We start from the raw sequence: 26737 nt of genomic DNA, 5'->3' as shown, positions 1-26737 counted from the left end.
AAATTAGACTCCATGATTTTAACAACTTTAAATTGAACCTATTTAGCTACTTGTAGAAGTCCTTCCTTGTTTTGTGGTGATTTGCGGTCTCTCCCTCCGGCATGCACCCCAAGTGTAACTCCCTCCCCAGCAAATTCTGTGGTGCCAGGCAAGGCTCTGAAGATGTGCCCCTTTCATAAGGCACAGGTTGCCATTCATAACAAAGCAGGACTGCTGGCATGCACGCTCCACAGCAGGATGCAACCCACGTGTGCTCTAGCAAAATGGACAGACCCTCTCCTTGGCTTGCAATGAAAGTGAAAAGCTCATGAGCCCAAATGCTGGGCGTTTTCAGTCATTACCTTCAAGGCTATCCAAGTAAGCTTGGGAGGGGGAGAAACAGAAAATACAAGATTAACGTTCAACGGCCTGCCATGTCAGTCATCATCAGCACAGAGTGAGGGGCTCTGCCTCCTTAGGAGGTGTGGGTGCCTCCAGAAGAGATTCTCTCAAAGCAAATGGGTGCTGCTGGAGGCCAACAGCCACATTCAGGTTCACCCACAACAGGGAGGGAGGAAGGTGTGCAGTTGCTGCTGCAGCAGCAATTCCATGGGGAGTCCTGCTGTGGGGTGAATGTAAGATGGCTGGGAAAGGGCTCTTTGCTTGGGAGCCTGCAGAGTTGAGCTTTACCAATTTCCTCAGAAAAAGCTCTGCCATTGTTGGTTGAGAACACAGCCTAAATATGTGGGCCACTGCCAAGCCTCTGAAGGAAGCCATTCCTCAGCTTTTGTTTTTAGAAATTCTCTCTCTCTCCTGCCTTGAAAGTTAAACACCACAGCAATACCCCAACTTTATTGGCTATTGGGGACAGCTGCAGCAACATAACATGGAAATAAACCAGCTCTTGCCCTCTCTCTGTGGTGAATCTCAAGCAAAACCAGTGGTTGACAATGGCTAGGATCCAAAGTGCTGTGCACACTGAGTAGATATCTTTAGAGTCTCCTCATAATCTCTGCTGCTCTACATTATGACACCACAGCATGAAGCATGGCAGTTTGGAAACAAAAGCAGGTTGCTGGCGGCTACAGTAAATACAGCTACATACTTGATGTATGCAACACCTAAAAAACTACCAGAATCTCAGGGCTTCAAGGCAAAAAAGGCCATCAACATGTGTTCGAAACTGTTCCTGGGTTGTTCAGATGGCAAGGTGGGGTGAAGATTGCTGAACTGAATGGGGTTGGCGACTAGCATGTCAGACAGATGGCTAGGACAGAATATTTCCCTTGATAGCTGATTTGCTAAAGTCCTTCTTATACATTCCTTTCCACATAAAGAGGGCCCTGCCCTCCCTCACAACCTATCTGGCCCATTAGCTCCCACACCTTGCCACCACCTTGAATCTGTACATTTACTCAAATACAGAAAAAATGCAAGTTAAGCTTCCATGCACGTATTTACAGAAGTTCGACTCAACACATTGATCTGGGGGATTACTCTGAGGCTTCAGGTGGAGAGGAAAGGATGAACAGGACTGAGGTCTAGCAAGCTTTTTTTAAAGGTGTCATACTAATGATTCCCACCCCAACCTGTGGTCTGAAATGGTGCTGAAACTGTTTGACCATTCAATGAGCTGTTGGATCAGAGGGCCTCTCTCTTTGGGATGCTTAATTCTTTCACAAGAGGTGTGAGGCAAAGGAATCAGGAGTAACCCAGGCTCCCTCACTTGTGGAGGCTGAAAATTGGGCACACTCCATCTTTGAAACTTCTGAAGTAGCTCTCTGCTGAGTTATAAAAAACAAAGCAGTCCAGGGCAACTTCTCACACTTGCCTGGTGGTACCAATATAAATCCGTCTGCAGCTCACCTGTTTGTATTTCCGGTAACAACGCTGAATGACAGCAGCAGCCACTTCCTGTTGCTCCCGGAGGGGGCGTCCCTGCAAGGGGACAAATGGTAGAGGTAACGGGACTGCAAGCAGGACCTGAGTGCCACAGCATATAAGTGCAACTGTGTCAAGGCTGTAGATTATTCTCTGAATACCTCAGAGAAGCACCCTGTGAGAACTGGAACTCAAAGCATGGAAGGAAGTGTGGCAAAGAACATCAGGCTGCCCAATGCAGAAGTCTCTAGAGCACCACCTGACACAACCATGAAGCGTATTTTCCTGCTCCTGCCAGTGACAGCTCATGTTTTGTAGTGGGGAAACAAACACTACAGGAGAACATAGAGCAAACTGAACCATGTATTCGCAGCAGCAGCAGCGGAGGAGGGCACCTCCCTTGAACCTTCCTGGGCCATTTTTGTTGCTGCTCCCTTTAACACAGGCAGGGGCAGATTGGACAATCATGTGTCAAACACCAGCCCTGGGCTTCCACTTCACTTGTCACTGTGCTCTAAAGTAACTTATTTCTGTCAGCTGGCATCAGAGTGCCACTGATTCCAAAGGGAGGTTTGGAGACTTCCATGCACCCCAATGCCATTTCCCTGCACCCACCCCTACCAACAGCGACTTCTGCCCTTCACCTTGTATTTCCTGAAGACCGTCTGGACCAGCTTGGCAGCCTCGTAGAGCTCTCTCTGCTCGTGATCGGAGAGGGTCAGCTGCGCAAACTCGTTTTCGACTTTCTCGCTGGTGGAGGCGCTTAGGAATTCTGTCCAGTCTGTTGCCGAAGGGAGGCTGGGCTTCTCAAAAGCCATTTCATTGACTGGTGAGCTTGCAGGGTTCAGGCTGGTGTTGGAAGAAGGGGTCAGGGGTCCAATGTACAGGCTTCTGCAGAAAGAGGCACAGGGGGAAGAGGGTCATAGCTGCACAAACACCAAGACATACTGGCTGGCTGGAGAAAAAGAACAAATCCAGGATTTGGTTCAGATTAAGGGTGGGGAGAGACAAGTGAGTTGGTCACATCTGAGCCATACAGTGAAAGCACATGGTTTCCCCAAAGAATCATTGGGCTATAGTTTACCTCCTTACACAGCTATGATTCCGAGCACCGTTAAACTACACTTCACCCTCTCTGAGGCAGGGGCTAAGTCTTGGTGACCCAGAATGTGCCAACCCTTGTTGAAACAGCATGAAAACATGCTGCATGCTTACTATTTAGCATTCCAGTGATGTTTATTTCACAGTAATAATACAGTGGTACCTCGCAAGACGAATGCCTCGTAAGACGAAAAACTTGCAAAACGAAAGAGTTTTTCGTTTTTTGAGTTGCTTCGCAAGACGGATTTCCCTATGGGCTTGCTTCGCAAGATGAAAACGTCTTGCAAGTTTGTTTCCTTTGTCTTGCAAGTTTGTTTCCTTTTTCTTAAAACCGTGCATTCACTTCGAGGAACAACTCATAGCACGTGGTGTGGTAGCCTTTTTTGAGGTTTTTGAAGACTTTGGTGATTTTTGAGGCTTTTCCAAAGTCTGTGCTTCGCAAGACGAAAAAATCGCAAGATGAAAAAACTTGCAGAACGAATTAATTTCGTCTTGCGAGGCACCACTGTAATAATAATAATAATAATCTTTTTTTATTTATACCCTGCCCTCCCCAGCCAAGGCCGGGCTCAGAGCGGCTTACAAGCAATAATAAAAACAAGTTGAATGATTACAACTTCAAAACAAAATTAAAATACAACATTAAAATATTACAACATTAAAATAAAATGTAGCCTCAACGCAGGAGGAGAAGGAAAGAAAAAAAGAAAGAGAGGGAGGGAATCAAATTGGCTCCAAGCCAAAGGCCAGGCGGAACAACTCTGTCTTACAGGCTCTGCGGAAAGAAATCAGATCCTGCAGGGCCCTGGTCTCATGAGGCAGAGTGTTCCACCAGGCCGGAGCCAGAGTTGAAAAGGCCCTGGCTCTGGTTGAAGCCAATCGAACTTCCTTAGGGCCCGGGACCACTAGGGTGTTGCTATTTATGGACCTTGAGGCTCTCCGTGGGGCATACCGGGAGAGGCGGTCTCGTAGGTACGAGGGTCCTAGGCCGTGAAGGGCTTTAAAGGTCAAAAGCAGCACCTTAAATCTGACCCTGTAATCTACCGGGAGTCAGTGCAGTTTGAAAAGCACTGGGTGAATATGCTCCCATGTCAGAGACCCCGTGAGGAGCCTCGCTGCAGCATTCTGCACCCGCTGGAGTTTCTGGGAGAGCTTCAAGGGCAGCCGCGCGTAGAGCGAATTACAGTAGTCAAGCCTGGAGATGACCATTGCATGGATCACTGTGGCCAGGTCGGGGCGGGAAAGGTAAGGGACCAATTGCTTGATGCGGCGAAGGTGGAAAAATGTCGCCTTGGCTGTTGCTGTAACTTGTGCCTCCATGGAAAGGGAGGCATCAAGGATTATACCCAAACTCTTAACGGAAGGCAATGGCACTAATTGGGCCCCTGCAAGAGAAGGCAGTTGGTCCCTCATCCCCATGCCATCCTGATCCAGCCATAGGACCTCTGTCTTTGAAGGATTTAGTTTCAATTGGCTCCCACGAAACCATCTAGCCACAGCTTCCAAGCATCTGGTCAGTGTGTTTGGGGCCGAGTCAGTGTGGCCATCCATCAGCAGATAGAGCTGAGTGTCATCAGCATACTGGTGACAGCCCAGCCCAAAGCTCTGGATAATCTGGGCAAGGGGGCGCATAAAGATGTTAAAAAGCATCGGGGAGAGAATTGCGCCCTGGGGCACTCCACACACCAAGGAATGGCACAACAACATTTCCCCTCCCTAGTGCCACCCTCTGTCCCCGACCAGAGATAAAAGAGCACAGCCAGTTACGGGCTATGCCCTGTATCCCCACGTCTGCGAGGCGGTGGTCCAGAAGATCATGATCGACCATGTCAAAGGCCGCTGACAAATCTAAAAGGATCAGCAGTACTTGAGGGTTAAGGGTTGAAACTTTGTTGTAACTAGTTAACTTGCTCCACACCCAGCGAACCTGAATGGAACCTGTTTCAGGGATGTTCTGAACCTTTACTGGCTTGACTCAGAAAAACAAAGTGGATTAATTTTAGCTGCTGTAACACAAAATTCAGAAATGAACTAAAGCATCTAACAGCTGGGCACTGGGTAGGAGATCCCCCCCCCATATGGCAGCACCAGCAGCAACAAGGAGCCCCCCTTTTGCCTGGTGGGTTTTCAATTTCGCAAGGTGAGGGCCAGAAAAGTCAATATGGGCCAGCGGGCATCACAAGCTCGATCAGTCCTGGTAATACAAGGCCACAGACCTTATTTGAGCAGCACTTGGTAAATGGTCGACATCCGCGAGGTAACTGGCCAGCCAGCTCATTGAAGTGCTAATGGTGGCGCTCTCCGTCCTCTCGGCTGGTGGCGCCTCCATTGGCACAAAGTTTTCCCGCTTGATCCTCTCTGGGGTCGCTTCGATGATGTGCTCTGCCAGAGTCATCATGGTCACCTGTGAAGTGAGAAGGAAAGCTTTTCAGGGGCATGTGGGTGGAGGCAAGGTGAGAACAGCTCTTCCCACCACCTCCCTTCCTGTCGGGTCCCAGAACCTGTCAGACCCAGGAGGAACGCTGTACATAAAATGCTTTTGCTTGGGTTTTGAAGGTAAAAAGTATTCTGCAATTGGCAAAGGTCGAGGCCTTGTCCCATTACACGACGTTGCAAGCCTGTTTAGCAGTAGCTGGCGATGACAAGAGAATCTTATTATGCTTGGTTCAGGTAAATTCATTCTGATTGGTTTGTGTGGTTGACAGCAGACTCTGACTGGCTGGAGATTCTCGTCAGTTGGGAGTTAAACGTCAGTTGGGCCCCATTTGCCCTCTACATTTAAACCATTTTAAACTGTCATGGCTTCACTCAAAGCATCATGGGAACTGCAGCTTGCGAAGGCTGCAGAGAGTTGTCAGAAGACCTATTCCCCTCACAGGGCCATAATTCTAAGAATGGTTTAAGGGTCAATCCCTCTTCCCAGGAAAACTCTGGGAATCGGAGCTCTCTGAAAGAGAGGGAAAGGGGTGTCCTAATAACTCTCTGCACTTTTATCAAACTTAACTGTTCTTGGGATTCTTTGGGGGAAGAAGCCATGCCTGTTTAAAGTCACATTTTGGTGCTTTAAATGTATCATGCAGGTTGGGTCTTAAGAAAGAGTCCGTTGAATTTTGACAGTTGAGGGAAAAGGAGAGTCAATAAGAGGTGTGTGAAGAAAAGACAAGAGAAAGAAAGCTGAAGCATAAATACTATTGCCCAGTGTGTTATTAATACTCATTTGATGACAATGAAGGGAAGGAAGTTAACTTGAGAGGCTGCCCTGTGTCAAGGTCTTCCTCTCATAAGTGGGTTTTTGAAGTTGACCAAACAGTCCAAACAGCCAGGAGTGCAGTTTGCCCCCAGGAGCTGGAGTGGGTGATGGGCAAATTTCTATGTGGTGGATGTTTAAGGAATTTGGGTTGAGGTAAAAGAGGCTGGGGTCAGCAACAGCAGCACTTCGTGAGTCTTCAGAAAGTGTCAGCAAGCACCTTTAAGACCCCTTTGTAAATATCCATATTTCCCTCAGGCACACAGCATTCCCCTTAAGAAGCCAGACATCTTAGTCAGGAGTTCATCCTGTCTCTAGTGTAAATGTCCACCTCACCCCTAAGCTGGCTATATCAGCTACTAGGAGGTTTTGAAAGCTGTTCTGAGTGTGTTGGTAGAAGTGGGAAATAAAAGCAGCACAGCTACCTAAACCTTTGTTTATTATACCAGCAAGGCTGAGGGAATTGGGTTCCCTGATAGTCAGCCGTAAAAGCAGAGCCTCCCAGTCCCTCAGAATAGCAAGGAGGGCTGACATAGAATCTTTTAAATGGTCAGGGAATATTGCCTGACCCACCTTGGCCTTTTTTGCTCTACTGAGGGCCGCATGCAGTGGACAGACCCCTTGCCCTCTTTTACACTCACATACATGCTAACAGACACCCATTCTTTCCTCCTATCCTTATTTATTTCAGGTGTTTCTATCCCAGGCCAGGTTCAAGGTTCTTCTGCTGATATATAACACCCTGAGCAGCTTGGGCCCAGCGTACCTTGAGGACTGTTTGAACCTTCATATATCCCAGCCTGATCACTGAGATTATCCAGGTGAGCACTGCTAGTTGCTCCCCCATGTTACAGAAGCCCAATGGGCCTCAACCAAAAATTGGGAGTTTAAGTGCCCCAGGTTCCATGCTGTGGAATACTCTTCCAGCAGAGATTTGGCAACGACATTTTCACTTCCACCTTTTTCATGATTTTTTTTTTAATGTTTAAACTACCTCTTGCATAGCTAGTCATTTTAATGATTGTTTTGTTTGCAGTGCTTTTGATATTGGATGGTTCACTCCCCTGGTGTGTGCTTTATGAAGGCTCACCTGCAGGTCATCCATGTGATGCAAGCAGTCCTCACTTTCTGTGCCGTCTCGGAAGGAGAGGAGCTCTGCGTCAGCCACCTCCCGGTCCGCCATCATCAGCACACTCATCTGCTCCCGCGGATGGAGCCGCTGGGCCCCTGAGTCCTTCTCCAGCGCCAGCCCCTTGGGGCTGCCTGCCACCTGCATCGCAGGCACGCCAATATACGCCTCCTTTGGGCTCCACTTGGCCCCTGCCTGTGTGCCGGAGCCGTGGTAGCCAGCCACTTCGGAGACAAGCTCCCGCGCATAGTCCCGCACCCCATGCCTGGGGCTGATTGTCTCTGGGAGGGATTGCTTAGCACTGGAGCTTGGTTTCCGGGCACTCGGCTGCTCCAGGCTCAGGGCGGTGGAAAGAAGCTTCTCCTGCCGAGCAGAGAAGTAGTCGGGGTTCAGTTTGTGTTTTTTGGGCGCGGGGTACTCCTTCTGGCTCTCGCTGCTGTAGTAACTGGAGGGCTCGGACCGGGGCCGCCTCAGCTCTGGAACCAAACAGAAGACAAGTGAGGATTCAGCCATGCGAATGTGCATGTGCACGCGCTGCTCCCATGAAATGTGCCCTGCGTTCGCTCTGCCAAAGGGACCATGAGGCTCTGGAGGCCTGGCAAGCAAGTGCCCAAGGTGGGGAACAGCAGAGCACCTCTGCACCATCTCTGTATGGAGACGCACGCAGGCCCTCTCCTTATGACAGAGGGGGCAGGCACCTTAGTTTCCCCACATATGTGAATAGCATCCCTGTGTAAAAGGACACATTTGGTGGACACTGTTGAGAGGGAGCAAAGCTGGTCTCTAAACTGGCCTCATCCTGAGTCTGTTTCTAGATCATAACAGGAAGGCAAGGGTCTAGTTGTGATAAACCAAGAGGACTCAATCACCTGCACTGGATGAACAGAACTTTTTAAGCTGGGGTACATAGAGGGGCTTGTGCCTGTGTTCTGCTGTTGCACTGCCCCTTCCCTCCTCAGTACCAGATGTCAGGTGTAAAGTAACCATAGCTTCCCATTCCATATAAACCAGGAAACCATGGTTGCCAGGGCTGGCCCAAACCAGGTTCTGAAACCACAGTAGAAGTTTGTCTCAAAATCTGGTGTGCCCCCACCCTAGTAACCAGCATTTCCTGGTTTGGACAGAAAAGGAAATAATGGTTAACCCAGGAAGTCTTCATGGTGTGCAGCAAGAGCAGAAGAAAGAAGTACTACTTCTGGTCCTGAATGGGGTAACTGTGCCCCTGAAGGACCAGGTGCGCAGCCTGGGAGTCATTTTGGACTCACAGCTGTCCATGGAGGCGCAGGTTAACTCTGTGTCCAGGGCAGCTGTCTACCAGCTCCACCTGGTACGCAGGCTAAGACCCTACCTTCCCACGGACTGTCTCGCCAGAGTGGTGCATGCTCTGGTTATCTCACGCTTGGACTACTGCAACGCGCTCTACGTGGGGCTACCTTTGAAGGTGACCCGGAAACTGCAATTAATCCAGAATGCGGCAGCTAGACTGGTGACTGGGAGTGGCCGCCGGGACCACATAACACCGGTTCTGAGAGATCTGCACTGGCTCCCAGTACGTTTCCGAGCACGATTCAAAGTGTTGGTGCTGACCTTTAAAGCCCTAAACGGCCTCGGTCCTGTATACCTGAAGGAGCATCTCCACCCCCATCGTTCAGCCCGGACACTGAGATCCAGCGCCGAGGGCCTTCTGGCGGTTCCCTCATTGCGAGAAGTGAGGCTACAGGGAACCAGGCAGAGGGCCTTCTCGGTAGTGGCGCCCGACCTGTGGAACGCCCTCCCATCAGATGTCAAAGAGATAAAGAATTACCTGACATTCAGAAGACATCTTAAGGCAGCCCTGTTCAGGGAAGTTTTTAATATGTAATGCTGTATTGTTTTTAACACTGATTGGGAGCCGCCCAGAGTGGCTGGGGAAACTCAGCCAGATGGGCGGGGTATAAATAATAAATTATTATTATTATTATTATTAAGTAGATGGAGCCAGCAGGTAGAAGGTTTGTGCATAGCTCAGCTTATTGAGCCAGGATACTGACGTCCAAAGTTAGCCACTGTGTGATCGTCCTAAATTTCTGGGAAACAAATGAAGGAGGAGGAGAATGGGCCAAACCTTTTCTCCAAGGAATGTGATGGAGACCTTTCAAACAAAAACAACAACAACATCCTACCTGTATTGGAATTGGAAATCACGGTGACTCCCTTCTGGGGCTCCTGAGAGGCCACCATCTCACTGTGCCACTGGGCGATCCAGTTCTCACTGCTGGGTTCCTCATGCGAAGGACAGGGGATCCGGGGGGTTTGCCTGAGTTGGGCTTGCTCCTCCCGTTGCAGGTGCTCGAGGCACTCGGCCAGCTTCACGTGGCCCCGAGAACGAGCAATAGCCAAGGGGAGCCTCCCGAGGGAGTCGGGGATGGAGATAGCACGGCGGTCCCACTTGTAAAGGACCACAGCTGCATCCATGTGGCCCAGCGCGCATGCCCACATCTGGAAGAAAAAAGAAGTTGGGTGGGCAAGGAAGAAAAGGAGAGGGGACTGTGGCAGAGTACAGGACCCACTCAAAGAACTATCTGTTTGTAGGCTTGTCAAGTCTTGGTGTGTGCACTACAGGATATGACAGCTCTATTGTTTCACATTCAAGTCTCTTGGAGTTGGACAGAGCTGGCAAGCCTACTCCATCACATATGCTCAGGGAAAGGGAGTGGCATGTTAAGGATGCAAAACTTGTGCAATGATCCCAGTGGGAAACTCATGCCACCCTCTCCCTGGTTACCACAAGCTGCAAAGAAAAGTGACTTTGAGCACCTCGTGGGCAGGACGTAGCTACTTACCAGCGGTGTGCAGGAGAAATGATCCACGTTCAAGGGGTCCACTTCCAGCTCTAGGTCGATGCTGTCAGCATGCTTGGTACTGGGGGCCCAAGAAGGAGAGTAGTCATTTGGGGCTGCTTACTCAGGGGAGGGGGGAATCTTTGCCCCCCCCCCCAATGTGGGTGGCAGCTCGACTGTGGTGCTTTTTTTTTTATTAAGTTACTTGCAAAAAAAATTGTACTTTTGAGTTACATATTGAAGAGGGGGAAATAACAAACTAAACATCCTCCCTAGCACCCCCCTTTTACCCCACCTAAAGACATAGTTTAGATCTAAATAATAACAGTAAAGTTTGTATAAGCACTGGAGTGGAGAGAGTCCGAAGGTTGCTGATGTCAATATAAAGAAAAAAATTTTTTTACAGAAAGTGCCATTTCCCAAATTACACTGTACCATTTTAATACATTTAAACACTTTGCTTCTTTCCAATTTCTGGCTAGCAATGTTCTTGCTGCCATTTACTAAGTCTTAGTTCGTCTCTGCTGAATACACCTAAAAATGTTATTTCCAGTGGTTTCTTTCTTCTTCTTTTTTACAGGTTTTCCCAGTATTTTTGTTACTTCTACAAATATTTCATCCCAGAACTGGGCAACTTCGGCACTTTACCACCACATGTGTATAACCATGAGCTGGACTTCCCCTGCAGCAAGCAGCTGAGTAGGATTTTAGTGCTTTTTTAAAAAGGCATTAAGTGCCATTTTTTGTATTATTTTCAAATAATTTTATTTTAGTCTTGCTGAATTTGTTTTGCAAAAGGGGTAGTCAACTAGTCACTTGAGGGCTTCAACAGCCCTTAAGGGGTTCCTACCAAGTCCCCAGGACAGCCCTGAACCCCAGGAGCTGCCTCCTCCTATGTAAGTGGCATAGCCAAGTGCCCACCCCCAGAACCTGCCCCTGCACCCCCCGGGTTCTTACCGCCATTTAAGGAGAGTCTGGATGAGGGTCGCATAGCCCTGGGCTGCTGCCAGGTGCAGGAGGGTCATCCCCCGGAAGGTCTTGGAGTGGATGAGGTGCTTGGATTTGGCCCAGCAGGCCCTGCTCATCATCTTCTCACACACAACCACCACACGGCTCTCAAAGCAGTTCCCCAAGGTGGCTGCCCCTGAGATGCACTGCAAGGGAGAAATGCACTGGGCTCAGGGGCTAGCTCTCAGGAGAGCAAGCAGCGTGGGCAGAGAGGGAGCAGAGTCTAAGGCTTCTTAATGGATTTTGCTATGAACAAATGACAGCTTGAAGGGGGGAAGAGTCTGTCCTCAAACAGCTGGGGCTTGTTGGCTCTGTGCTATGAATGGGTCATGTCCCTCAAACAGGGGAAAACACAAGGAAGTGCAAGTCTGAGCTTGTGAGAAAGGATCAGGCTGCCAGCTAGGACACTCCCTGTGCTTGTCTTCAGGACCATTTCAGCCTTCCCCAAGAATACAGCTGGGAAGGGCCCAGGGAGCTAATGCGGAAGATACTCTGGTTGTTGTTGTTGTTGTTGTTGTTGTTGTTTTGTTTTTAAACTGCCTATGCATTATTTTCCCTCTTCAGAATGAGCAACCAATTACACTAACTACAATATTAGTGGCTCATTTCTAAGCATTTTAGCTTCTTTAATTTCCACATAGTAGCACATATCTCTCCTTACTCGTTGTCTTCAAGGGGCAATTGATAAACTGAAGAAGGTCCATAGCTCAGTGCTGAAGCAGCTGCTTTGCATGCAGAAGGTCCCTGGTTCAATCCCCAATGGCATCTCCAGGAAAAAACGCTCCCTGAAACTGTGGAGAGCCACCAACAGTCAAAACCGAGCTAAATGAACCAATGGTCTGCTTTTTGCGCCCAAAATGAACTGTGCATCTTCTTGATCAACACTGAACATAGAAGATAAATAGCAAGCTGCCTTTTGCTGAGTCTGACCATTGGTCCATCTAGCTCAGTACTGACTGGCAGCAACTCTCCAGGATTTCAAGCAGGGGACATTTCCAGCCCCACCTTGGAGATACCATGGGAGATTGAGCCTGAAGCCTTCAGCATGCAAAGGAGGGGCTCTACCACTGACCTATGGTGGGTGGTCCAGCATCATGGAGCACAAAGCCTCTACCTTAAATGTTCCCCTGCTCCCAGATGGTACTGGTGGTTTTTTGTTTTGCACCATTAGCAGCCACTTCAAAGTCAAGAGGGAGGAGGAAGCCTCCCTAGAGTGGCACAAAAGTCTGAAGAGACTGCAAAAGTCTCTTGAATGTAAAGTAGTCCTGTGGGGCACCCAGGAACACAGCCAGGGGGCTCAGCATGTACCTGTGCTTGGCTACCTCCATTGCCGCTGCCGTTGCCCCCACCACCACCTACGCCTTGCTTGTGCTGCTGCTGCTGGGACCCAGTCATTTCGGCCATCCTCCGCTCCATCTGCTCAAGTCGCTCCAGGATAGACATCCTGAACTGGTTCTCTGCGGCAACACAGGAGAGAAACAAAGAGAAAGAGTGTGAATCAGAGACCTACTCCCATTCCTGACATGGGGAGCAAAAGCAAAAGGCAAATCATTGACAAAAAGGTCCCAAGTCTTGAGAAGTCTGTAACCACAAGGATGTATGTGGAGGAATCTGGGGGAATCAATATGTTAGCAATTCTTCTTCTGCTCTTTTGCATCACACTGTCCTGCTTCTGAGTGCATTCTTGGGTTTTCTCAACCATCCCAAACAGAATCAGCTTCTGTATTTAAACATTCTCAAAAAGAAAGCAATGCATGCCCAGGGTCTTTGGCCCTGTTGGCACCTTCCAATGGATAGACCAAACAACAGCTAGCAGGCATGTAGGCTAAATGGGCCCTCCAGGTCACAGGTGTTTATCTTTGGATGCCAAGGCACTGAGGATGGCCAGCTTGCATCCTTCCAAATGCCTCAGTGAAACAGTGAGGAACCTCAGGCCTGGGGGACTTATGTAGCCCTCTTGGTGCATCTGGCACCAAGAGGGCCACATAAGTCTCTGCACAAGCCACACCCACCACCAACCCTACTCTGTGCTCTCAGGATGCTTCTGCCCTTGAAATGTCACAATGCATCTTGCTTGCCCAGATTTCATGTAGAAACCGTTTGGCCAACCATGTTACTTTTGAGTCATTGACTTTGCTTCTCTCTCAGATGGGGGAATAGTGAAGGAATTATATATAGGGTACCAATGCCCTCGGAAGATTGACACTCAAATGCAGAATGCAGCTGCTGGATTGGTGGGTGGAGCAGCCCCAAGGGGCCAAGCATCAACAGTCCGGAAAGCGCTGCCCTAAACAGCCGGGACCCAGGTAACCCCCCCCTTCAAATATCAACCATCTCAAGCCCTACAATTGGTGCTGCCACTTCTGGTAGTTGTTCAACTGGCACTGACTAGCGACAGGGCCCCTTTGGTGGTGGTTCCCCATCTGTGGTCCTCCCTGGTGAGATACCTCTGTCTCTCTCAAAACTAACATTTAGGAGGAGTTTAAAAACATTTCTATTTGATAACTGAGAAATTCTGATTCCAGCAAGCTTGACATTATTCGCTGTTGTTTTCAGATGTCCTTGATTGCTTTAAATGTTTTATCCTGCTTTGTTGTTTGCCTCCCTGGGATCTTGGTGGTGCTAGGGGACAGAAATTTGACAAGCAAATAAATATAACCTAGTTGGCCATTCCCCAACCCCAGATTCTTCCAGGCATCACCCACATGTTTGAGGGCCTAATATCTGCAGCCTGGAGGAAAAGGACTTTGCTGTACAGCATAATTATAGAATGATAGAGCTGCAGGACATTTAGCCCAACCTTGTGCAAGGCAGAGATCTGCAACTACAGCACCCATGACAGCACCCTAACAAGATAGATAGAGCCCATCATCCCAGAGGCTACCTTGCTTCCACAGTGGAACACCTTGTACCATGAGGGGCATTCCTCCTTCCCATTTGCACCCTTGGCCTCTGGGCCTGCCCTCTGGAGCAAGGGAGAAAATCCACGTACTCTACTTTAGGTGATGGTCATCAAGTGATGAACCTGCCTGGGGGGAAACCAGCTCTCCCATGCCCCAGGATAAATCCAGCTGGGGACTGAGATCCCTGACACTGTCAGATTTCGACGGGGGGGGGACCACTCCCTCTCTTGGGATTTCGCTCCATTTCCAGGCTGGCAAATCAAGGCAGGCGGTTCCACAGGCCACCTCTTCCGGCTGAGTAGCCTATTTTTGGGGAGCACAGTTTGCAAAAATCACCCGCCCGCCAGCTAGCTGTATACTAATCACACTATTGTCCAAAATGCGGCCCCGAGGTTCAAAGCAGTTCAAGGAGGCCTGGCACTTCCTTGGGGCGGGGGACAGGGCAGGCTTCACCACTTTCTTGCTCCAAACGCTTTCTCTCCCCGTCCCCCGCATTTCAAAACAAGTTTTCTTACATTTCGGACGCCCCGAGGGAGAGGTCGCCACCGCTGCTGGCGGTGAGCGATCGGGAGCCTGCTCCCGAAGTAGGGGATGGCGAGGAACTTCCGTGGGGGGCGGGGGAGAAGAGGGCGCGTTCCTTCCCCACGTGCGGCTGGGAACTTTCCCCGCTCCTCGTCCGCGCCTGGCGCTCCCCCGGAGTCCGCTCCCACCTTCCGCGCGGGCCCCGCGGTGGCGCAAAAAACGTGGGCAGGGCGGGAGCGAGGCGCACTTACCTGCCAGCCAGCTCGCCCGCCCGCCCGCGGGTCCCTTCGGACGCAGCCCGAGCGAGCAAGTGGCCGGCCAGCCCGCCGGGCTCTTTGGGCAGCCCTCCTTTTCCTTCCCCGCCTCTGCGCGGCCAATCCGCAGCGCGGAAAGTGACATCAGCCCCCGCTGCCGCCGGGGAGCGCCCGCTCGCCACACGCGCGCCGGAGCCAATGAGGAGCCGTCGGGGCAGCGCAACAGGTGCCCGGCCCGGGACGCCCCGCGCCGCCCACCTCGCCCGCGGAGCCCAGCCCAGCCCAGCCCTGCCTTGCCTGCGCCGTCCGTCGCGGCCCCGCCATGCCCGGCCGGAGCGCACGAGAACGAGGAGAAGGAGGATGCGCTCGCCCCGGAGAGCGAGCGACCTGGCCAGTCCCGCTCGCTCTTGCCGCCGCTCTGCGCCCGCAATGCAGCCGCCGGGGAGGGGGCGCTCCGCATTATGACAAAGCGCGGCTGGAGCCGCCTCCGCGCGGCAACGCCGCCCCCCTCCCGCCGGGCTGAGCCGCCCGCCTCGCCCCTTCGCCGGCCCTGGCTGGCTGTCGGCCGTCGCCCTCCAAGCTGCAAGTCGCTATGCCTTGCGCCGTCCTCCTCCCTTCTCCTCCGCGGGCTGAAAAGTGCCCCCCCCCACGGCTTGCCTTCTGGTTGCTCCTGCGGTCCCTGGATTCGGCCTCCCTGCTTCCCCCACTCCCCCCCCTATCCCTGCGGGTGGGCTTTGGCGGGAGTCTCCTCCAACTCTTGTGCCGGGGCATCCGTGAAGCAAAGGGTCTGCGGCAAGGACGCATGGCTAAACTGGGGTGGGATCGACGTTGGGACGGCCTTCCCTTGGGCAGGTCCCCTTCAGCGTCCGGGGCAGACCCGGCAAGGCAATCCTCCCCTTTTTCCTAGATCAGATATACCTTCCTCTCCTCCCACCCCCAAATCGCACGAGAGCCATTATTCCCTGCCTCCCCCTCCCGCATGCCGGTGCCCCACTCAGCCAAGCCAAGCCTGAGAAATGGCTTTGGGCATTCCTGCATTTCAGGGTGTGACACGCTCCCCATTTTGAAGGCTGCCTCAGGAGAAGGGCTCTCCTTGGCTGGAGGTGGAACGGTCACCAGCTAAGGAGGCTGCTGTTGCAGATCCTGCACTGAGCCGGCATCACGTGTCTCCAAGGTCCCTCCCAAGTCTATAATACCTACATCATTCTTAAGAGTGTGGCACTCATACCTGGACACAGCCCTCCAGACCAGGTTGGACTACTGCCGAATAAATTAGAACTATTACTTCCCAGGACTTGGCAACTATGATCCTATTCATGTTGCCTAAAATTATTTGGCTTTTTTTGCAGCCATATCACAGTGCTGGCTCATGTTCAGGTTGTAGCTGATTACAATTCTGAGATCCTTTTTACATGTATTGCTGCCAAGGCAGGTTCCCCCCAAATGACAACAACAACAAAACCTCAGGGTACATCTCACTAAATATAGAACTTTGCATTTGTTGCTGTAATTTTTTAAAAATTAGTTTTGGCCCAGTTTCCTGTTCTCTCAAGGTCTGCGGTGATAGTAGTTCTCCCTCACAGTTTTGCATCATCTGCAAATGTTCATTGTGTCTTTGAGCAACCCTCACACTTGCAAGGATAGTGGCCTAGCTCTTGCTAAGGTATTGCAGCTATGCCTGGCTATAGTTAAAGAAATTGGAGTTCTTGTTGGAAGTGCACTGAAAAGGATATACCAAGAGCTCTGGCCAAAAGTTTCAATACAAGGAATAATTCCTACTTGAGAGTTGAAAAGAAAAACGTGTATATATTGGCCCTATTTGATTCTTTATTCTGACTTTATATAATTATATAATTATATCTTTTTGGCTGCCATTGAGACTTGTATAAAACAATTGTTGTATACTGGTATTTTATGTACCTTTATACTATATCACTGCATATTTGAAACTACATTATTTCTGCACTTAAACGTTGTGTTTAAATTTACTATTATTTAAAACTGTCACACTTATATGTTGTGTTTAAATTTACTATTAGTTTAAAGCTGTTATTCTTAGCAGAATATACACGTTTTTCTTTTCAACTCTCGAGTAGGAATTATTCCTTGTATTGAAACTTTTGGAGAGCTCTTGGTATATCCTTTTCAATGCCTGGCTATAGGACATCAGATTAAATGTACCTGAGGGATCCTCTGATTAACTGATCCTTCCCCAAGAAGAAGAAATTTCTGCAGAAGGAGGTCAGAGCCCTTCTTCTCCCCAACAATTTTCCACATGGGGGGTTTGTTGTTTTGGCATGCAGGGACATTTAGTCACGTGGCTCCCCCATGAAACAACTCTGGAGTGATGAAGCCCAGAGACAGCTCAGAGCCCCAAAGCAGAGCTACTTTGCAGGAGCTGCACCTCCTCCCAGGTGTCTCCCTCCCTGGGCAGGTATTCCTCACTGCTAGTCAGGCTTCCTGCATTTGCTGGAAGTGTTTGAAAAGAAAGCTCCCTGGACTGTCTTTTACCTGCCTTGCTGTTTGGCAGACTTTTATGACTTTGATTCTTGTTGCATTTGAATGGCAATCATTTCCTACCCCACCACCACCCCTGTGCAAATGGAGCCAATAAAATTTGATTAGATGAAACCAGAATGGTGCCCTATCCTCTCCTGTAGGAGAAAGGGGATCTCTGTAGCACCCTCCATCTCCCACTCACATCTTTTAGCTTGGTGAGCCTCAGTTCCTCCAGGAAACCTGAGCAGTGCATTTTCATTATCCCCCATTTCACCCTGTAAGCTACAGAAAATCCAGGTTGCCTGAGTCAGCTGGAGGTGGAACTCTTTGAAGAGTCGCCTGGGAACAATCTGGGTCAACTTCCCCACCTCCAAGGAAATTAATAGACCGAGCCTCTGGCAGAGCATGGCTTTTTCCACAAAGGAACAGGTAGAAGGAGGAGCAGAGCTCCTGCCATCCTCCCGCTCATTTGCACAGCCTTCCCCAAGCTGGTGCCTTCTAAATGTTTGGGCTGCAACCTTCCTCACATTCGCTAACCATTGGTCATGCTGGCTGTTGGGGTCGCTCTGAGTTGGAGGCCAGCATCAGTAATCTGGAGGGCACAAAGCTTTGGAAGGCTTGTGGATGTGGTGGCCCAGGCACTGTTTTTGAAATCATGGAATCATGGAATTGTAGAGTTGGAAGGGACCACTCGGATCATCTAGTGCAACCCCCCTGCAATGCAGGAATCTTTTGCCCAACGTGGGGCTTGAACCCACAACTCTGAGATTAACAGTCTCATGTTCTACCAACTGAGCTATCCTAGACCTTGTGGCATCCCTGTTACTGATAGAGCACATCTGGGGCTGCAGAGTTCTGAAGTACCCCAGAAACACTTGTGCTTGCCCTTGCAGTCACTTCTGGTTCTATACATCATTCTTAGATTTTGGGCTTGCTTTGGAAGGAGACTTATCACTCGGGAGTGCTCCAGAGTCACAGGGGCTGAGACCTGCTGGTGGATGGGCTGGTTAAGATATCTTTTACAAGACAAAATTGAAGGCAACAGCTCTACTTGCAAGGAAGGGATTCACCAGCGATTAAGCCTGACACTTTCCCCATCTTCAGGAGACTGGAGCCCTCACTGCACAGTCTGACCTCCTGCCCCCAAGACCACCCACCACTCTGGGAGCCATGTTTGCATTTCTCACCATCCAGGGACAGCCAGTCGTGCTGAGAGGAAGGCAAGGGTGGCAGTGCCCGTGCTTTGTACTCAAAGACCACCGAGTTGGAGATGATCTGGTTGTTGAAGGCCACTTGCAGAGTGACGAGCCCCGTGTCATGAGCTGAAAGGCAAAGGGAGACAGTGGCTTTTAAGAAAGTGATCCCAACACACAGAAGACTTCACTGGGCACCTGCAAAACACACCTTTCTCATTGTGTTGGGGACTGTGGCGACTCCCTCTCCTCCCCACCACCTGCCCTTTCTGGAAGCAGAGGCTGGCTCTCTGTCTGCTGCAAGGTGGTAAGGTAAAGGTAAAGTACCCCTGGACAGTTAAGTCCAGTAAAACTTGACTATTGGATGCGGCGCTCATCCTGCTTCAGGCCGAGGGAGCCTGCGTTTGTTCGCAGACAGCTTTTTGGGTCATGTGGCCAGCATGACTATTTAAACAACAAACTGGACAATAGGACAACTTAAACAATGTGATAAAACTGGATGGGGAAAAAATCTATATGAAAAACAACAGATCAGAAGACAGATCTACTGACATGACAGTCAAATTGAACCTCCATGCTCAGAGGCCGTGTACCTACAAATAACAGATGCTAGAAATGAATGGCGGGGAGGGCTTCCTTACTCCTCCCCAACTCATAGGTTTCCAGGAACCTGGCATGCTGCGGTTGGAAGCCAAAGGCTTGAACTGGCCCCTGAAGGACCAGGTGTGCAGCCTGGGAGTCATTTTGGACTCACAGCTGTCCATGGAGGCGCAGGTTAATTCTGTGTCCAAGGCGGCTGTCTACCAGCTCCACCTGGTACGCAGGCTGAGACTCTACCTGCCTGCAGACTGTCTTGCCAGAGTGGTGCATGCTCTGGTTATCTCCCGCTTGGACTACTGCAATGCGCTCTATGTGGGACTACCTTTGAAGGTGACCAGGAAACTGCAATTAATCCAGAATGTGGCAGCTAGACTGGGAGTGGCTGCCAGGACCACATAACACTGGTCCTGAGAGATCTACATTTGCTCCCAGTACATTTCCGAGAACAATTCAAAGTGTTGGTGCTGACCTTTAAAGCCCTAAATGGCCTCGGTCCTGTATACCGGAAGGAGCGTCTCCACCCCCATTGTTCAGCCCGGACACTGAGATCCAGCGCCGAGGGCCTTTTGACGGTTATCTCATTGTGAGAAGTGAGGTTACAGGGAACCAGACAGAAGGCCTTCTTGGTAGTGGCACCCACCCTGTGGAACGCCCTCCCATCAGATGTCAAGGAAATAAGCAGCTATCTTATTTTTAAAAGGCAGCCCTGTTTAGGGAAGTTTTTAATATTTAATACTGTATTGTTTTTAACACTCAATTGGGAGCCGCCCAGAGTGGCTGGGGAAACTCAGCCAGATTGGGGGGGGGGGTAATAAATATGATGATGATGATGATGATGATGATGATGATGATGCAGCAGAGTGGCTCCTGAGTTCTGAAGCAAGGATTACAAGTGTGAAAAGGTGACGCAGCTCTTTCTGATGCAACGCTTCCAGCACAGTGGCTTTAAAACACACACACTCACTCACTCACACTTTCCTGGATTTCTCACCTGGGCAATAACAGCGCAGCACCCCAGGCTGTATCAAGGAGGCTGGCACTGAGATCTGGTCAAACAGGCAGCTGTAGTTATTGCTGGCCTCCTGCCAGGGCCCTGTGATCAGCACCTTCACGCCCCCCTGCAGAGGAAAAAAGCAAGCAGAGCAGGGAATGGGGGTCAGGAGGAGTCAATCATGGATCACTCTTGGCTGCCTCCTCTCGGGGGCTCCCTCCTTCTCCTGCCCCACAAAGTTACTGGCATTTGCCACAGAGAGAGGAAATAAGAGCAGGAGTCATATGGACGTCAAAGGGCTCTCAGCCCTGGCGGCCAATGCCTGCTGCATGTGGGGCAACCAGGACCAGGCAAGCAGGCAGGGCTCCATGGCGAGGTAGGAGGGCCTCCCCTATCTATGAGGTGGCTTTCAGTTGGAAACTGGAAGTGTGGAGCTGTGTGTGGTTCGAGGTGCCCAACTGAGGCTTTGGACTACAACTCCCATCATCCCCAGCTGTCACGGCCATATTGTAGCCCCAAACATTGGAAAGGCACCACTCAGCAAAGGCAAACTTTGTGGGAACCAGAGAACAACCATGTGCTGCTCCATCGGATACTGTCTATTTCCTCCAACAAAGTCCTATAACCAATGCCACCTAGTAGACAGGAAGCTAAGTGTAAACAGGGAAGATGTGAGCTGGTATTCAACTAAGACCTATGCAGAGAGTAGACCCACTGAAATTAATGAACCTAAGTTGCTCATGTCTGTTAATTTCAATGGGCCTACTCTGAGTAGGGCTAGCATTGGACACCACCAGCAGGTGTTCAAATACCACCCCTGGCTTCAGTTGACTGTTTTTTAGAGAAGTCGCTATTTGCCTCAGTTCCCCATCTGAAAGAATAGAAAATGCAGCAACCTATTGTCTGATGAATGTTATCAGGCATGTTCACCGCCCAGCTTTCTCCCCAGTAAGGACCTCAAAGCTTGTTGCCATTCCACCTGAAGGAAAGCCCCTTGAAGGAAGCAGGAGAAATAAAAACCAATCCATCAATACTGGAACCGTAACACAGGAGAGAGACATTCAGAATTCCTTTCCAAAGCCCTTCCAGAAGAAGGGAGCCGCTGCTGAAAAGGTCCCTCTCCGCTCGCCTGCAGCTCCTGAGTCAGGCTGAGATTCTCAGGGCCCAGCTAGACAGTACGAGAGCGAAGTGGGTCACAGTCTCCTGATTTTGCTAAAAAATGTAAAAGAGCCTGGAGGAGCAGCAGCAGGGGAGGGTCATCTTAACCCACTCTCCCTCTGCCCGTTTTTCAGAACAATATTGTGCCCCGACTCACCATGAGGAAAAGACACAATATTTCCCGCTGTGGGCAGTTTCAGTGAGAAATGGCTCTGTGGGGAAAGCCATGGTAGCGTGCTGCAGCTGCTGCTTATTCTGCAAAGAAAACTGACCCTTGACTCTGAAGGGAGGACTTGTTTTAGCCTAAGTTATATGGGAGAGGGAATCAAATGTGGGCCGGGGAAAGGAGAGGCCTCTGTCCCACTGCTGCCTCTGTCCAAGCAAGTAGGACAAGAAACATCTTCAGGTTGCAGAGCCGCCCTGCATTGGTTTCTGCCGAAGAGGAAATGCCACATTTGGGCAGGAGATCTAAAAACCTGGAGAGAAACCGAAATATGCTTCTCCTGTGCTGACCCCCAGTGGCAGAAAGGCAGGAAAACACTTTTCAAAAAAGCAATTTTACCAGCTTGGATTGGGAGGCCCTCGACACACACATTGTTAATACTTTTCAAATCTACTTCTCTAAAGAGTCAAAAGTGCGGATGCTGTGAGCAGGTCTGGTTGCAGCACTTGACCAGTGCACATTTAGTGCCCAACCTGGGAGTCTTGGCGTGCAGTTGGAGAAACATAACACGGAAGGATGTGTTTCATGAAAGGCATCCCATTAACACGCAGGCACTTTGCTCTGGGGATGGACAGGTTTATTTCTAGGGTTAAGATGAATGGCTTTAGGAAACAGGGTGGAAGTGTTCACCCATTCAGTGAAGAACACCTGCCCAGTCTGGCTTGGTTTTGTGGTGTCACCATGTGGCTAAAGCTGATGGGTTGCGTGGCACTGCCAGGAGGCCAGCTTTCTAACTGCCTTTCATCCAAGGTGCAATTTGTACTTTTCTGCCTGAACAAATGTTCTACACAGGTGAGCTGGTAGCAGGGCAGCATTCTGGCCGGTTCAAAATATTTCTAGGCTGAAGCTGGCAACTGTGTCACTCACCTAAAAGGCAAAGGTAAAGGGACCCCTGACCATTAGGTCCAGTCATGACCCACTCTGGGGTTTTCTCATCTTGCTTTATTGGTCGAGGGAGCTGGCATACAGCTTCCGGATCATGTGACCAGCATGACTAAGCCGCTTCTGGCAAACCAGAGCAGTGCACGGAAACACTGTTTACCTTCCCACCAGAGCGGTACCTATTTATCTACTTTGACGTGCTTTCAAACTGCTAGGTTGGCAGGAGCAGGGACTGAGCAACGGGAGCTCACCCCGTCATGGGGATTCGAACCGCCGACCTTCTGATTGGCAAGTCATAGGCTCTGTGGTTTAACCCACAGCGCCACCTGCGTCCCTCACCTACCTACTCCCAATAACCCCAATCCCTCTCTCAGCCTAAAACAGGAGGGACAGAGGCCTTGGTGGGAATGAGAGACTGTAATGCCTATTGGAAAGAAGAATATAGGAGCACCAGAGGAGCCCAGCAGCAGCTCGATCAGGTCTTAGGGACCCAATGAGCCCAGAATCCTGTTCTCGCAGTGGTCAACCAGATGTTTCTTCTGGGAAGCCCACAAGCAGGACACGAGCAGCAGCAGCACCCTCCCTACTTGTGGCTCCCAGGACTGGCATTCAGAGGCATACAACCTCTGACAGCAGAAGCTCCCTCTTCCTTGCATGCTGTGGTTTTGGTTTTCCTTCCTTTCCAACTTCCCTGGAGCACAGATGGGACAGTCAGGTAGAGAGGTGGGGCCCTCCCCTCCTTGGCAAGCCAAATTATCTCATTTCCAAAACCCAGGGCTCCCCCCCCCCCCAGCCACAACTCACTGGAACTCAGTTCTGGCATCTATCAGGTGGGCACCTTTGCCATTCTAAGATAACAAGGAAGGTGTTTATCATGGTGAGTTCCTGCACCTCTTTTTCTAGAAAAAATAGCACTGCCAAAACCCCACCAAGGGCTGAAAAGCCAAACAGCTCACCTCTGGATAAGACCACTCGGGCGAGTAATCCGTCACCATGAAAAGGCGCCCGCTCTGCTGGAGCATGCCCAGGGTGCCCTGAGCAGCAGCGGCAGCTGCCGCTGCCGACACCACCTCAGTCACGTGCATGTAGGCCAGAGTGCTTGCCCCGTTCTCTGTGCTGCTGCTGAGGTGCAGGCTGGCTTGCTGGGGGCTGCAGCAGGGGATACACATCTCTGCCTGGTTGTAGGAGGCCCGGTTGGCATCCTCCGGCTGGGACAGTCCACTGCTCTCGCCTGATACCAGCTGGTGCCCGTAGATGGTGTTGCTCCCACCTTCCACCGAGATGAAATCATTGATCAGGTCAGAGAACTGGTTGCTAAAGGAGATGTCAAAGTGGTCCAAGCTCAGCTCCATGTTGGAGGAGTTGTTCAGACCCGGGTGGGCTACTGGGTAGAGGCCTTGCACCATGTTCCCTTGGAGGATGGGGAGGCTGTTCCCATTCCGCAAGCTGCCCCCGTTGGTCTCGGGCTGCATGTAGTGCTCTGTCCCACCACAGGCCTGGAGCTCCCCCGTCTTCAGCAGGTTCTCGTTCCCATCCGCCTGCGGAGAGGTCTCCATCGGGACCTCGCCTTCGGCAGACATAGCCTGGAAGTTTGCCTGGAACTGCATGAGCTGGAGCGAAGAGGTGGACTCGATGCGGGCTTCCACCGTGCCATTGCAGTTGGAAGTGCTCTGGGAGGAAGCCTCCGTCTTCACGTTGGGGAGCCCTAAAGGGTTGACAAAGGAACTGCTTGCATCGTTCAGGTTGTTGTGGCTGTTTTGCTCCAGAGGCAGAGGTTTGCTGGCATCCTGCAGGAAGAAACTGGGGGAAGGGGTCTGGTGGACATGGGGGCTCTGGACCGCTTGGTTGAAACCAGAGGAGTAATCCTTGTTGGAATCGATTGCGCTAAAGTCCATTTGTTCCAAGGTGGTACTGGGGCTGAGGCCTCCGCCGGACGGGAGCAAACTGGAACCGGTCGTAAGGGTGAGCGAGTTGGACGAGGAAGAGGAGGAGAACGCTTCTTTCGACATCTGTTGCTCAAAGGACGTGTCCTCTGTCTTAATCTCCTTGGTGAGGGCTGCGCTGAAGTTGAACCCGCGCTCTGTCGTGGGTGACTGCCTGATGTTGGGGCCCAGGCAATCTGCCTTGGGGCCTCCTCCTCCATACGTCTGCCCCTGCTTGGGATTGTTAAGGAAGCAGTCCGGGTCGAAATTCATCGTGGTTTCTGGGATCTTCCGGCCACTGTCGAGAGTGGTGGAGAGCACCAGCTCTTCGGAGACGTTGGCGGGCAGCATGGACAGGCCCTCTGAGCTGCTGGTGGTGGGGAAGGTGAACTTGTGGCCATCCGAGCTCACGGCCAGGACCAGCCCTTGGGCAGCTGCGTCTGAGGAGAGGAGGTGCTGATTGGGACCCGCGGTGGGTGACATTGTGTAGACGGCCTCGCTGGTCACATCCGACATGAAGACCGTGGCGCTCTGTGACAGGTTGCCCATCACCGAGGCAACGGCCATGCTGGAGACCCCGGTGACAGCCGGGCTGTCCGCCACATCGGGGTCACTGTTCAACCCACTGCTGATGGACACGGGGGAGTTCTGCGTGGTGTCGGGGACTTCCACCTGATTGGTTGAGGAGACCTCTGTGCTGTTCTGATGCAGCAGGACCGGCTTGGCCACTTTGCCATTCCTTTTCTCCCGGCTGGAGGACTTGCCATGGCTGTGCTCGTTCTTCCCTTCGGAGACATCGTTGTTCTGCACCTCAGAGTGGGCGCTGTACCCGCCTGACCTCGGCTCGACCTTTGGTGAGATGATGCGGTGTTTGGCACTGTTGCACTTGTGGTGCACACTGCTACCTGCGCCTGTCCCAAGCAGAAACAGAAGGTTAATTGTGGACTGGAACACAAGCCAGCTGGTCCTTATGCCAGAAGTTTCTCTGTATTACTTTCTAATGCAGAGGGATGGCTGGGACTGAATAGCTGAAGCTTTCTACAGCTGTCAGCCTTAGAGCAAGATCAAGATGGGCAAAAGCACCATGAAATGATCAACCTGTTGGGTGATTCAGAGCTTCAGCCTGAACATGTTTTGCCTAGAGCTGGATTTGTGCCTCTTGGACTTAGAAGTGGACCAGAGGGAACTCAGCTTTTCATTGGTTTTCATATGAGACTATACTACGAGGCATCCTGTCTTTGTTGGTTGAAGGAATGGATGACATTAGAGAATTCACATATTCTAGACTTAGAAGGTCATGATAATATTTTTGGTTGGCATGCTTATTTATGGTGTGAAGAGATGAAAGTACATAAAGGATTTACAAATCATATAATTAGGAAAAAAATCTATAGAGTATGGGATAAATACAAACATTTATTAAAGGTAAAAACACCACTTTGGCTGTCACTGTTGGAAGCTATAGCAGTAAAGAAAAAGAATATGATAGCAGGGTGGACAACTTATAGAAATTTATTAGAACAAGAGGGAGGAGAGTATAAATTAAAAGAATTTAAGGAACCACGGAAAGAAGGGGAAGGAAGTCAAGTTTTGGAATGTTAAGGGGGCCACTAGGGGGCGCATCGGAAGATGGCTGACAATAACATCTCTCCGACCCACACGAGGTAATTTGGAGGCTATGATGGGAGTAATTAGCCTCCCTACCCCCCCCCCGGATGGTGGGGGGACTGCCCTTGCCTGCTGTGCCCTATACCACCCCCGGATTTGTGGGGATGGGGGCACTAGGCACAAAGCCCTCCTGTGGGATTCCGGCACTCCTGGACGCCATCGCTGATCCGCGCAACTAGCTGCAAGAACTTCAAAAGAAACAATTTGGATGAAGGAATGCACATATCTCAAGGAAGGAGGGGGAGTAAAGACTGCTAACAGAAGAGATCTCTGATAAAACAAGACAAGAATAAAACATGAGAAGATACGCCAAGATACGGTATGGCAAATGACTGATGGGGGAGGGAAAAAAAACCTTTCCTTATGTGATTAAACAAGAATCCCCTCCCCTCACGAGTCAGAATTTTCGTTTTAAGGACTTAAGCTGTGGATTTAAGGCTGTGTGGAGATAAACTTTTGAACCAAAGCATGTTTTAAGAAGAGCGTGGAATGTATAAGAGCTTTGGAATGACGCAGTTAAAAATACCGTCGCCATATTGGGAAATTCTGTCGGAGGACTTAAGTCTGAGAGGAGAAATAGAGAAATAGAGATGTTTTTATATTGTGGGTGAAACTCCTCAGTGGGACTTAAGAATGACAGTTCTGTAATTAATGATGGAAAGAGCGCTGTTATCTATGAAGGTGATGATATATGGAAACCATCTCGATTTGAGGATTGGAAGAATGGAAAATTCACACAGCATTATTATTGGTGTTTA

General features: G+C 50.5%; 1 protein-coding gene and 1 long non-coding RNA gene across 5 annotated transcripts in view; one reads left to right on the top strand and one right to left on the bottom strand.

Annotated features, from left to right (window-relative positions):
- Window positions 1-26737, bottom strand: part of CAMTA1 (calmodulin binding transcription activator 1) — a 709235-nt gene that overhangs the window by 23271 nt on the left and 659227 nt on the right. For 2 of the 3 annotated variants that reach the window (XM_079986723.1, XM_079986722.1), the window contains exons 8-19: window positions 23346-25222; window positions 20127-20253; window positions 18530-18664; window positions 12473-12621; window positions 11114-11310; window positions 10160-10238; window positions 9500-9815; window positions 7299-7813; window positions 5178-5365; window positions 2505-2751; window positions 1846-1917; window positions 342-362 (exon numbers count right to left, since the gene is read on the bottom strand). In XM_079986723.1, the coding sequence (XP_079842849.1) occupies window positions 342-362; window positions 1846-1917; window positions 2505-2751; window positions 5178-5365; window positions 7299-7813; window positions 9500-9815; window positions 10160-10238; window positions 11114-11310; window positions 12473-12621; window positions 18530-18664; window positions 20127-20253; window positions 23346-25222 (3923 nt within the window). The remainder of the gene's footprint in view (window positions 1-341; window positions 363-1845; window positions 1918-2504; window positions 2752-5177; window positions 5366-7298; window positions 7814-9499; window positions 9816-10159; window positions 10239-11113; window positions 11311-12472; window positions 12622-18529; window positions 18665-20126; window positions 20254-23345; window positions 25223-26737) is intronic. The other variant, XM_079986724.1, reaches the window with a different exon arrangement.
- Window positions 5726-10897, top strand: LOC307222219. Of its 2 annotated transcripts, none has more exons than XR_013841632.1 (3): window positions 5726-6159; window positions 6900-7029; window positions 10737-10897. It is a non-coding gene; the product is annotated as an uncharacterized lncRNA (long non-coding RNA). The 2 variants fall into 2 exon arrangements; XR_013841633.1 differs by having other exon boundaries at window positions 5727-6105; window positions 10737-10894.

Source organism: Podarcis cretensis (genome assembly GCF_951804945.1).
Source record: "Podarcis cretensis genome assembly, chromosome: 8".
In the NCBI taxonomy this organism is placed as follows: Eukaryota; Metazoa; Chordata; class Lepidosauria; order Squamata; family Lacertidae; genus Podarcis; species Podarcis cretensis.
Note: the sequence above shows the minus strand (reverse complement) of the source record. Positions and strands in the feature narration are given on the sequence as shown.